Source organism: Dama dama, chromosome 14, assembly GCF_033118175.1.
Source record: "Dama dama isolate Ldn47 chromosome 14, ASM3311817v1, whole genome shotgun sequence".
NCBI lineage: Eukaryota > Metazoa > Chordata > Mammalia > Artiodactyla > Cervidae > Dama > Dama dama.
In genome coordinates this window covers 26535063-26547853 of record NC_083694.1, presented here as the reverse complement: position 1 = coordinate 26547853, position 12791 = coordinate 26535063, and the positions used below count along the sequence as shown (strand labels likewise).

The 12791-nt window shown below is 47.2% G+C and overlaps 1 protein-coding gene across 4 annotated transcripts in view; it reads right to left on the bottom strand.

The window, feature by feature from the left end:
- The window catches only part of EPHX1 (epoxide hydrolase 1), a 37067-nt gene that overhangs the window by 2989 nt on the left and 21287 nt on the right, over positions 1 to 12791 (bottom strand). For all 4 annotated transcript variants that reach the window (XM_061160153.1, XM_061160154.1, XM_061160155.1 and 1 more), the window contains 5 exons: positions 11527 to 11707; positions 5865 to 6092; positions 5187 to 5316; positions 4459 to 4664; positions 2344 to 2452 (listed from right to left, as the gene is read on the bottom strand). In XM_061160153.1, the coding sequence (XP_061016136.1) occupies positions 2344 to 2452; positions 4459 to 4664; positions 5187 to 5316; positions 5865 to 6092; positions 11527 to 11707 (854 nt within the window). The remainder of the gene's footprint in view (positions 1 to 2343; positions 2453 to 4458; positions 4665 to 5186; positions 5317 to 5864; positions 6093 to 11526; positions 11708 to 12791) is intronic.

The window sequence follows — 12791 nt, the reverse complement described above, 5'->3', positions numbered from 1 at the left end:
TCACTGAAAACAGTGGAAAGAACTGCTCCAATTCGACCCCTCACATAAAGCTCCGTATCTGTGAGCCCAGCTACCAAGTGGACACCCCTGCCCAGGCGTCCTGCCAGCATCTCCCACTCGGCCTGTCTGTGACAGAAACCAGCTCAGCCTCTTGGCATCCCTTCCAAGCCCACTGCCTTTGGTCCTGCATATCCACCCCATCCTCGATGCCTGGAGTAAAGAACATTTGCTGCTCCGTCTGCAAGGCTCCTCAGCTCCAGGCAATGAGCTGAGTTGATTCAGCAGAAGCCAATTTGCCAAAAACGGTCAAAGGTCAGTTGGCTAAATGTACTTGTTTGCTTCAGCTATTTAGATGCAGTTGGTCAATCATATTTTTATCCTCAGAACTGCAATCTAAGGAATGTTCAATTCACCTCTGCCCTTCTCCCAACTAGTGCAGCCTGAGACAGGAGCAGAGAAAGGAGAATCTGAGGGGCACAGGAGGGGGACAGAAGAAGGTATTAATGTTAAATATGAAAATACAGTAAGAAAAGAGCCTTCTCAGAGATAAAGAATATCTTCATAAGACACCTTCATATTCAGGGATTATATTTCTCTTAGCCCTCAGTCCCTCATCTCTGAAATCCTAGATCTCCAGCCACAGCAGCATGGAGTAGGGATAGAGATAAAATAAACATTTTTAAAACGCAGTTTTGATAACAAAATTAAAACCTGTCAATGAAAGCGGAACAGTTACAAGAAGCATTTACACTTGGGAACTGGCTTTTAGCGAGTTGGCCAAGTGCTTCCACCTCCCCTGCAGCTCCAACCACAGCTTGAAAACTACCATAGCAACCATTTCTACCCTCCTGCAGCTAGCGATCTTTCTAGAACATAGATCTGATCACATCTGTCCGCTGCTCAAAGCTTTGGTGCTCCAGGCATGCAAGTGGGCAGAAGCTGCAGGGGGCAGCCTGTGGGCCATCTGGTTGGCCTCACACCTGGTTCCAGGTATTTGTGTGCAAGGAACAGGGCCAGAGCCCTTGGCAAGGGGCTCTTAGTGGCATTCCATCAACCCTTGGGTGCTGCCCAGCGTGGGACTGGGGACGGAGATCCCATGAGAGGCTCTTCAAGGATCCATCTGTAGGTCTGGCCCCATTGTATTTGCTCCAGCCTGGGGACAAATTACCCCTTCCAAGTACACCATGCATTTTAATCAAGCCACCCTCTGCTTCTGCTTTTCTCTTTGCCTATATTCCCTTCTTCCATCCTTTCCATGGCAAACTCCTATTCATCCTTTAAGGCCCAGATCAAACAGATTCTCCCAGTCATTTCCTCTCCCTGTCTCTTAAACAAAGCGAATTCCCCTTTCTCTGTGCCCCCACAGTCCTTTGCATGGATCTTTAGAGCTCATTTCATCAGACAACTATTTGTGGAGCACCTACTCTATGCCCACCTTTACCACCTGGTGGCTGAAATGGTAAAGAACCTGCCTGCGATGCAGGAGACCTGGGTTTGATCCCTGGGTCGGCAAGATCCTTTGGAGAAGGAAATGGCAACCCACTCCAGTATTCTTGCCCAGAAATTTCCATGGACAGAGGAACCTGGCAGGCTACAGTCCATGGAGTCTCAAAGAGTTGGACATGACTGGGTGACTTTCACTTCACTTCACCTCACTTAGTACATGCTCAGTGTTATTTTAGGTGCTGGGCATGGCTTAGACCAAGTCCCTACTTCCGGGGCCAGATCCATACACTCCTTCTCACATATTAGACACTGGTGCTCTGAGTATCTCTGAAGGAATAAAGAAAGGGCTGGGCCCTGGAGCAGGTGGGTCAGGGTCAACCTTGATGAAGCTCTAATCAGGCCAGGGACCTGGGAATCATGCGCTGTAGAGGCTGCAGACATTAACTTTTCAGGAGACAGGACGGCCTCCCCACACTTTCTGTAGCCAGCCTGTAGGGCCAGCTTCCAAAAACGATGCAGTCATACGGCCATGATGTCAGGCTCTTCCGGGAGTCGGGAGGGAGGGTCCCGACTGCTCTCATGTCTTAGTGACAAAGAGGCTCTTGCTGCCCTCTGGGCTCCTTGATCCCAGAAGGAGGCTGTTTAGCAAACGGCAACGTCTTGAGCCCTGCATCCTATTTTTTATATCTCCACTGCGTGGCTAGACCTCTCTGGGCCTCAGCTTCCTCATCCAAAAATTGGGGCTAGGTTGGTCACAGGCTAAGGATCTGTGGGACATCCTATAAAAGATGGAACTTGCCGACCACTGCACTCAGAGCAACCAGAGATGAAGATGGCAAGGAGGGAGGTGGGTGAGGAAGGTGAGCCGACAGCAGGCAGGGGAGGATAGGGTCTTACCTCTCTAGGCCTCCATCCTCCAAGTCTCGGAATTCCGAATTGGTCCAGGTAGAAAACTTCTCTAGAATATAGGCGGCCAGTCCCACGGGAGAGTCATTCAGAGCACAGCCTGGTGTGGGAAGAAGCAAGGGCGCGACTCAGGCCTGGGACCAGGGAGCTGGCCAGCAAGAGAGGTGGTGCCGGCCCCACAGAACAGCTGTGTGGACAGGAAGCCCGTGTCGGAGCACAGCTCTGCCCTGACTCTTGGGGTGCTCCTGCACCTCACTTCCTTGACCCTGGGTCTTGGAATCCTTACCTGACAAAAAGGGATAACACCTTGCCCACTACTTCATTGACATCCATATGCTATATGGGCAGCTTCCTTCAAACTAAAGAGGCTACGACTCCAGGTTTTGTAGGATCCAAATGAGGAATATATATGAATGCTGTTTTTAAAAAGTGGGTTTTTTTGTTTGTTTGTTTCTATTCTGTGATTAGTGAAAAATTAGAAACAACCTAAAAGTCCAAAATAGGGAATCAGTTATAAATAAATATTGGTCCACTCATAGGCCCAACGATAAAGCAAGCATTAAACGTGGGATGGATGGGGGCTTCCCTGAATGGTGAAGAATCCGCCTGCCAATGCAGGAGACACAGGTTCCATCCTTGGTCCAGGAAGATCCCACATGCCAAGGAGCAGCTAAGCCTGTGCGCCACAACTACTGAGCCTGTGCTCTAGAGCCTGGAAGCTGCAACTTCTGAGCCCACGAGTCACAGCTACGGAAGCCCACATGTCCTAGAGCCTGTGCTCCGTAATAAGAGAAGCCACCGGAACAAGCCTGCACACCGCAACTAAAGAGGAGCCCCCGCTTGCCGCAGCTAGAGAAAAGCCCTCACAGCAACGAGGACCCAGCACAGCCAAAAATAAATAAAATTGTTTTTAAAAAAGAAATCCTTTTTAAAAATGGCATGGATGGATCTCACAAGCAAAATATTCAGCTAAAGAAGCCAGACTCAAAAGAGCACCTATTGGAGGATTCTAATGCATATCAAGTATAAAAACCAGCAAAAGCAATCTATCTGTCAGGCCAGGAGGGTGGCTGCCCTGGGCATGCGGGGCAGTACCCAGAAGAGGGTGCAGGGGGCTTCTGGGCTGGTGGGTCACGCTCTGTTTCTTAAATGAATGCTGGTTGTATGGACTGCCATGGAAACTCTAAAAGACCATGGGCAAAACAATTCCTGGGTGTCCTTTGAGTGGGGTTCAAGGAGTTTCTAGTGGACCCTTCTGATGTCATATGATTGTAAAGGGGGCCTTTCTTCCCTTGTCTTACAGATATTTTACAGGTCTACAAATTGTTGAAAACTAATAGCAATGCAAGTGATTCTGGGTCATAGAGAAGCAAGTGAATTTTGTCCAGAGGGTAGATCCTACAGATTCTCTTCCCAAGGTTAAAACATTTTTAAAGTTTTTTAAATCTATATGAGATGTTGGATGTTAACTTATTGTGGCAATCATTTTACAGCAGATGTAAGTCAAATCATTATGCTGTAAACCTTAAATGTATACAGTACTGTATGTCAATTATATCTCAATAAACCTGGGTCCAGTGGAGATTTAGAATTTGGAAATTACTTTATTGACAAAGATACATAGTATGCCCCTCCAAAAAAGTACAGCTATATGATTGATGCCTTAAAAAAAATATTATCCCTTAACAGGGCCCTGATGGCAGAAGCTCCATCCGTGCTGTCTTCCCTCACTGAATTGGGGAGCTCCCCCAGGCCCTGGGGCACCCCTCTCTTCCCACAGTCCCAGAACTGATAAACACTAGGCTTTGCCTTACCCTCTCCTCTGTCCATCTCTATGCTTCTCCCTGTAGGATTCATGGGTGGAGGGACCAGGGGTCAAAGTCACTAGGAACACTGACTCTGCTCACTGGAGCTGTTCAGGAATTTGATGGCCAGGCAGCGTAAGGGTGGAAAGAGCTCTGAGTCCCTCACAAGAGGTTTTCACCCCATAAGCAGTGTTCGCAGGGTAGGTGAGGCTTCCCCTGCTGGTTGGGAGCCTTGCTGAATGGACTGGATGTAACCTCACCCCCCACCGCTGAGCCAGGTGCCTTCCGCCTGAGCACTCACCCACGGTGTCCGGCTTGGTGCTCTGGATGTGCATGTAGCCGCTCTCCCTCAGTAAGCTGAAGAAGATCTTCTTAAAGGGGTATATCAGCTCCATGTCTCTCTCGGTATAACCGAAAAGCCCCCCGAAACGCCGTCCCAGAGGAAGGGTCATGGTGTAGAAATTTCTTAAAATCAAAGCCATGTTCAAGTGCAGGCCCTTGATGTGGCTGGGGGCAGAGAAGGGCCGGGTGAGCCTGGGTGCCATCAAGGGTGGGGAAGTCAGGGGGGCAGGGAGATGGAGGAGGAATAGACCCCAGAGCTGGGGAGCACAGGGCCAGCCCCCATCAGCATCTGCCCCCTTGGGTGACTACATGAGGTGAAGGAGCAGGCTGAGGAGAAAATACAGGTTCTACAAAATTCTGGTCAGCTCTCTCCCAGGACTTGGTCCATCAGAAAGGTCTACTCCCTGACCTTGCCCCTCCTCTAGCTGGCCCTCCCTGCCTGGGCAATTGGCCCAGAGTCCCCAGTCCAAAAGGGGGGAAGGATCCATGTCGAACTGCCCCAGGCAGAGCTGAGTGATAGGGACCCTCCCTTATCTCCTCTGGGCCCACAAACATCCTGTCCGCGTGGCCCCTGTGCCAAGCCTCAGACACTGTGCCCAACCTTCCTCCCTACGCAGACATTCACCTCGCACGGGCTGTGCACACACACCCGCACACATACACACAGCGCCTGACAGCCGCCCTCACCTGGGCACCAGCTGGGCCATGTTGGTGCAGATCAGGGCCCCCCAGTCCCCGCCTTGAATATAGAATTTCTGGAAGCCCAACCGCAGCATCAGCTTATAAAAGATCCTGGCAGTGGCCACTGAGTTGAAGCCTGGTGGTTAAGGGGAAAGAAGAATCACAGGAGGTCACGCCTTTGGTCCTGCCAGCGATCCTTGCGATTTCTCATCCTGCCCCTGCCCCGCCCTAGGCTGAGGGGAGACCAGCTTGGAGTGGGTGAGAAGGAATCCTGGGGCCCTAGGGTGGGGTTCCCAGTGCCCAGAGGCAGTGCAGCTGGTGCAGGAGACAGTGAGGCCAGCCCTGCTGAGGGTCCGTGGGTCCACACTGTGCACAGCGCTTAGTCAGCCTTGCTGGCCCAGAATAACAGAGTCCAGACGTGGACCCGCGCTGAGTGGGCAGTTCCCAAGGACACGAGAATCCAGGCCCTGAGCCCACTCTGGACAGTCATGACTCTGCCCGGTCCTCGGCCCACCATGCCCCTCAAATCCTGAGAAGACACACTGGCCCTTTGACAATCAAATCGTCCCCATTGCTTCTCTTTCTTCAGGTCTCAGACCCTCCCCGCCCCCTAGCTCCCTCAGGCTCTGAAGGAAGCCGGCTCCCCACCCTGGGGCAGGTGCCCGGCCCACAGCAGCCCCGTACCCTTCTTGGAGGATGCCTCAGAGAAGCCGTAGCCAGGAATGGATGGACAGATGACTTCAAAAACATGCTCATCACTCAGGCCGTGGTTCTTGGGGTCAGTCAGGAGCGGGATGATCTTATAAAACTCGTAGAAGGAGCCAGGCCAGCCATGCACCATCAGCAAGGGCTTTGGGGTTTGGCCGGAGGGGAGGTTGGTGGGCTTCACGTGGATGAAGTGGATGTCCAGCCCTGGGGGGACAGAACACAGTCAGGGCTGGGGGAGAGGGCCCTGTGGTGGGAGAGGCTGCAGTCACAGCTCTCGGGGTAGCCAGTCAGGCTTTGCACCCACCTGAGCGGACCATGGTGCTGCCGCCCTGGGTGCCCCATGGTACTGACCACAGTCACCACCAGCAGCGCTGGCTGAGCGCTTACACTGAGCTCCAGATCCCCCCGGGGGCTTACGCCGCCTTCACAGCCACCTGCAAGCAATGGACTGCTGTGCCCCTGAAGGTGAGAACGTGAGCCATCTGTGAGGCTGGGCCAGGATGCTCTCAAACTGCTGTATTCCCAGAACCCAGAACAGGTCCTAGCTCATGGCAACGCTCAACATATTCACTGTTTAATAATTTACAAACTGGGGGTGGGGGGTGGGGAAGCCATATATATCCAGCAGTAGAGAATGAAACAAATTATGGTTTAACTGTAAGGGACTTCTCAGGTGACGCTAGTGGTAAAGAATCTGCCTGCCAACGCAGGAGATGCAAGAGACATGGGTCAGGAAGATCCCCTGGAGGAGAAAATGGCACCCCACTCCAGTATTCTTGCCTGGAAAAATCCCATGGACAGAGGAGCCTGTGGGCCACAGTCCACGGGGTTGCAGAGAGCCAGACATGACTGAGCTATGATCACACAGTACACTGAAATACAGTAGAGTCACTGTAATACAATAGAGTCATCTAAAACGACAGCGTCCATGTGCATTGAATATGGAAATCAGTCCTGTATATGCTGCTAAGTGGTAAAAGCAAACTATGAGGCCAGATCCATTGTATGACCCAATTTCTGTAAATAGTTACACGTAGGCATATATTTATATGGTGTGTATAGGAATTTTAAAGTCTGAAAAGATAAACTACGTCTACGGCCATACCACCCTGAATGCGCCTGATCTCGTCTGATCTCGGAAGCTAAGCAGGGTCGGGCCTGGTTAGTACTTGGATAAGCTACAAAAATGTAAAAAGTAGTCCTTTCTGAGCAATAGAATTTCAAGCAAATTATTGTCTTTTTTGTGGTTGTATGAACTGTAAAATTTTACTATGATGGACATATGCATAACTATTTTTTAAAGTGGAGACAATTTTTTTAAGGTAGAGTGCTGGGCATTGAAACAGCATGCTGGCCAAGGATGGGTGAATGGATTCCAGGCCCCCCCGGAGTCCCTTTGAGAACAGTCTGTCAACCCAAGCAAGTAGGCGTTCATAGCAAACACGGCCAGGGAGGCTGTCACACCTCCACCATGAGGGCTGGCATTGACAGCAAGGTCTGTGGTTTATTCACTATACAAATAATACGTGCTTTCTGTAGAAAACAGAAAACAAAAGATAAATCAAAAGCGGGGGTGGGGGGAGGGAATCACATGTAATCTCATGATCTGAAGAGAACATTGTGTTACCCGTCCAACTTTTTAAAATAATTTTTTTTATTTTATTATTATTATTATTATTTTTTTGTCATACATTGATATGAATCAGCCATAGATTTACACGTATTCCCCATCCCGATCCCTAAAATAATTTTTTTATTTGGGGACAATTTTAGAAGTGCAGAAAAATAGTGGAGCTAGTACTGGAAGTTTCCATACACCCATACTTAGTCTCCTCCACTATTAACATCTCGTGTTAGGACGCACATTTATTATAATGCATGAACCAGCACTGATACATTAATAACTAAAAGTTCATACTTTATGTATTCAGATTTCCTTAGTTTAAAAAAAAAGTTTTAAATTTTTAAATGCTATGGTGGAAAAAATAAATAAATAAAAACATAAATGTTATGGTGGTAAGAACAGTTAACATGAGACCTATTGTCTTCACAAAGTTTTCTTTTGCCTTTTTTTCCCACAAAGTTTTAAGTGTGTTGTGCAGTGTACAGTATTGCTATCTATAGGTACAATTCAGTGGATCCTTATAGGTCATTCAGTGGATCCTGAGAACTTGTGTGTGCGTTGTGTGTGTGTGTGTTTCCAGTCACTGAGTTGTGTCCAACTCTTTTGAGACCCCATGGACTGTAGCCCGCCAGGTTCCTCTGTCCATGGGTTGCCATTTCCTTCTCCATCCTTAGAACTTACTCGTCTTGGATAACTGAAACTTTACACCCGGTAATTAGTGATTCTATAGTTCGCCACCTCCCAGCCCTTGGCAGCCACCATCCTACTCTCTGCTTCTATGAGCGCGACAATTTTAGATACTTCATATAAGTGGAATCGTGCAACCTTTGCCCCTTCTGTGATTGGCTTATTTCACTTATCGTAACGTCCTTGAGGTTCGTCCAAGTCATCACATCTTATAAGATTTCTTTTCTTTTAAAGACTGAATAATACTGGTACATACACACGTACAATGGAATATTACTCAGATTTCCTTAGTTTTTACCCAGTGTCCTTTTTCTATTCTAGGATCCTATCCAGGACACCACGTTCCACTTAGCTGTCATGTCTCCTCAGGCTCCTCTTTGGCTGTGACAGTTTCATACGTTTTTAAAAACAGAGAACATAACTTTCCTTTAACAAAAATAGAACCCTACATACATTCTATTTTGGAACCTGATTTTTTTTTTTTTCCACTTAACAATATATCCTGGGTGTCCTTCTATGCTGCTAAATTTACTCCTAAAGTTGATTTTAGTAGTTAATGTTAACTCCTTTGGAACACACAGCATGGTGTGAGATTATTTTTGATTCAAATTTTATCACATTATCATTTGAGTTTAAAATTAGAAAAAACACACATATACATCCATTCTGTATAGCAGCGTATACGCAGGCAATCCCTGGAAGTACGTTATTTAACAGAAGCAGATGCTGTCCCTGGGAAGGGACGAGAGGGAGACTGCGTCTCCTTCTGTACTTTTCAAATTTTAAATACTGAAATTTTAAAAACTAAAAAAAGAAAAAAAAGTTAAAATTTGCCCTACGGGTCCTCCTTCTCTTTGGGGTGAAGATGCTCTCCTGGTCGCCCGATGGATCTGTGGTGCCTGTAGGATCTCTGTGCCCAGGTGCTGGGTCAGAACTGAGGAGACAAATTGGGTTCAGAGGGCAGCCACGAGCTTGGTGAGGGGAGAGCGCAGTGGGGAGTGGTTGGTCACAGCCGAGGGCCAGTGCTGAAATAGTGGCCACAGGTGAAGGAGGAGGGGACAGGCCGGGAGACCAGACAGCTGGGTTCCAGCCCTGAACCTCCACTTCCCTGTGACTCAGGTGACTCCCTGCTCCCGCTGGGAGGTGCTGGGCTCCCTGGAGGCCTCTGTGCACACACGTGTGTGTGTGTGTGTGTGTGTGTGTGTGTGCATGCGCACACACAAGTCACTTTGGTTGTGTCTGACTTTTTGCAACCCTATGGCTGTAGCCTGCCAGGCTTCTCTGTCCATGAGATTCTCCAGGCAAGAATACTGGAGTGGGTTGCCATGCCCTCCTCCAGGGGATCTTCCTGACCCAGGGATCAAACCCGAGTCTCTTATGCCTCCTGCATTGGCAGGTGGATTCTTTATCACTAGTACCACCTGGGAAGCCCCCAAAACCCCTGCATGTCTCAGACTCTCTGAGAACAAAGACTGATCTGTAGCAGGACGTCCCGGACATGGCCTGGAGCTAGAAGCTCATCACAGAACAGGGAACTGGCGGGGACAAGAAGGCCGAATAAGGAGGCTAGTGGGGATGAGGAGAGAACATCCAGGAAAGGTCACAGATTGAGCCGTGAGCAGCCGGGAGCATAAGGGTCAGTGCGGGAGCAGAAAGGACCCTGAAAAGGCCTAAACGTGAGGGAGGAGGATGGTAGCAGAGAGAGTGAGAAGGGAGGTCCTCTTGGGCAAATTTCAGGCCAGGGAGCCAGGAAAAGAGACATACTGACACACACACACACATACATACAATACATATGCGAGCAGTTAGAATTTTCAATTTATACGTATTCCTGGGGTGGAAAATTAGGAACCTGGGCAATTTCGACCCTTTTCACCCTTGGGAAGGTAAATTTAACTTCTCTGAATATTTTTTTTTAAAGATAAACTTATATGGTACAACTGCTATGGAAAACAGTATTATAGTTCCCTCTAAAATTAAGCATAGAATTACTAGTTGACTCAGCAACTTCACTTCTGGGCATATACCCAAAGAACAGAAAACAGGAACATAAATAGATATTTGTACATTCATAATCACAGCAATATTTTTCACAATAGCTAAAAAGCAGAAGCAACCGAAGTGTCCACTGATGGATAACAATGTGTGCCATTATTCAAAATGTACCATTATTCAGCCTTAGGAAATTCTGACACATGTTACAATACGGATGAACCTTGAGGACATTATGTTAAGTGCAATAAGCCAGTAAAAAGGAGAAACATCATATGATTCCACTCATACAAGGTCCTTAGATTCAGAATTCATATTTAAGTTTACGGAGACAGAAAGCAGAATGGTAGTTTCCAGAAGTTAGGGAGAGGGAGAGAAACATGAGTTAGAGTTGAATAACAGAGTTTCAGTTTTTGCAAAATAAAAAAAGTCCTGAAGATAGATGGAGGTGCTGGCTGGCTAACAATATAAAAGCACTTAATCCACTGTGACTTATGTACACTTAATGCTTTCAATGGTCAACTTTATGTTATGTGTATTTTACTATGTGTGTATGCTCAGTTGAGTCTGGCTCTTTGTGACCCTATGGACAATAGCCTTCCAGGCTCCTCTGTCCATGGGATTTTCCAGGCAAGAATACCAGAGTGGGTTGCCATTTCCCACTCCAGGGGAATATTTTACTATAATTAAAAACAAATAGATAAATTTGTACAAATTAACAGCATGAGCTTGATTTTCTTAAACATTTCTATATCTGATTCTAAATCTGTGTTGGGCTAAAAAAATACTTTTCCACTATGGAATCTACTATCCCAAATTAATTTAGGTTACCTTTCCAAGAACATTCTGAAGCTAGCTTCTCTTCCAGGTGAAGTTGGGTGACAACCTATGATACTGTTTGGACAGGAGGGCTAAAGCTGCAGAGACCAGACAGTTTTTATTTGAACCTTGACTGACAGCTTGAGCACCCTTGAGCAGTCACAATATCATAGACTCCAAAGCCTCAAGGAGGGGCTGAGTTGACTGAGGCCATGCCCAGATCTAGGTCTCATCTCCATCCTCTCAAAGATTGTTCCATCATTTAACTGAATTGTGCATTTCTTTGGTTTTTAATTTGTTTATGTTTTCCCATTTAGCTCAAAAGACCATTGGACTTGTTGGGAGTTTGCATTAGTTTTGCATCCGAGTGGGGTTATATCTTCCAAATACATCTCATTGACCAATAATCGAATTCTGGGTCTCCCAGCTTTCTTTAAGTCCCAGCCTTATTTAAGTGTCTATGAAGGTTGTTTCTGTCATACACATCCCTCTCTAGCTGGTGCTTTGAAAACATACCTTCAATCTTAGTCTTGAAGTGAGGGTATTTGTTGAGAATCTCCACCTGCTTCCTCCAGTCAAATTCATTCCTCCAGTAGGAGATGATTTTCTTCAAATAGTTGGAGTTGAAACCATAGTGGAAACGACTGTCCTCCAAAGGTGAAGTTAAACGGACCCTGTCGATCCTCTGATGTAAGTCCTGGAGCAAAATGTGAGACCCCAAGGAGAGAAGGTGAGTGCCGCAGAGCACAAGAGAAAGTTTGTTTCCAGAAGGCAGAGAAAACCCTGCAGCCACCAGACCCCCTGCTACAGTAAAGGCAAAGCAAAGTTTCACCAGACGGGGTGAGGAGGCCCCTGGCCTGCAGACTCGTGCTCTGGGTCGTCAGGTTTATCCCAGAAGAAAGCTCCTGGCTTCCCAATGGTGGCTGTTCCCCAAACATACGTTTTTCACTTTCAACTTCAAATTACATCTCATTTTTGTTTTTAAATGTATGAACAAAATGCGTCTTTAATTTCTTGAGGCTTATATTCAGCAAGGGATGCTTCCCAGGTGGCTCAGTGGTAAAGAATTTGACTGCCAATGCAGGAGACGCAGGAGATGAGGATTTGATCCCTGGGTTGGGAAGATCCCCTGGAGGAAGAAATAGCAACCCACTCCAGTATTATTGCTTGGAAAATCCCATGGACAGAGGAGCCTGGTCGGCTATCGTCCCTGGGGTCACAAAGGGTGGGACACAGCTAAGCGACGAAGCACACAGCACACAGATGGCAGGGGTGGCCAACGTCTTTGTTTTTGTTTTCATTTGGTCAACTTTTTTCAAAAGGGCCAGATCATAAGTAGCTTAGGTTTTCCGAGCCGCAGCTAACCTACTCAGTTCTTACAGGATGGAAAAAGTCGTAGATGGTACGTGGACAAATGGGAGTGACTATGTTCCAATAAAACTTTACTTATGGGCACTGAAATTTGAATGCCAGGTAATTTCCATGTTACAAAGTATTATTCTTCTTTTGATTTTTTCCCAACCATTTAAAGGTGTAAAAATTATTCTTAGCATGGGAGCTGTACAAAAGCAGGTGGCAGACTATTAATCATAAAATATATAACCAACAAGGACCTACACTACAGCACAGGGAACTCTATTCAATACTCTGTAATAACCTGTATGGAAAAGTGATAGTTGCTCAGTTGTGTCTGACTCTTTGCAACCCCATGGACTATACAGTCAATGGAATTCTCCAGGCCAGAATACTGGAGTGGGTAGCCTTTCCATTCTCCAGGGGAT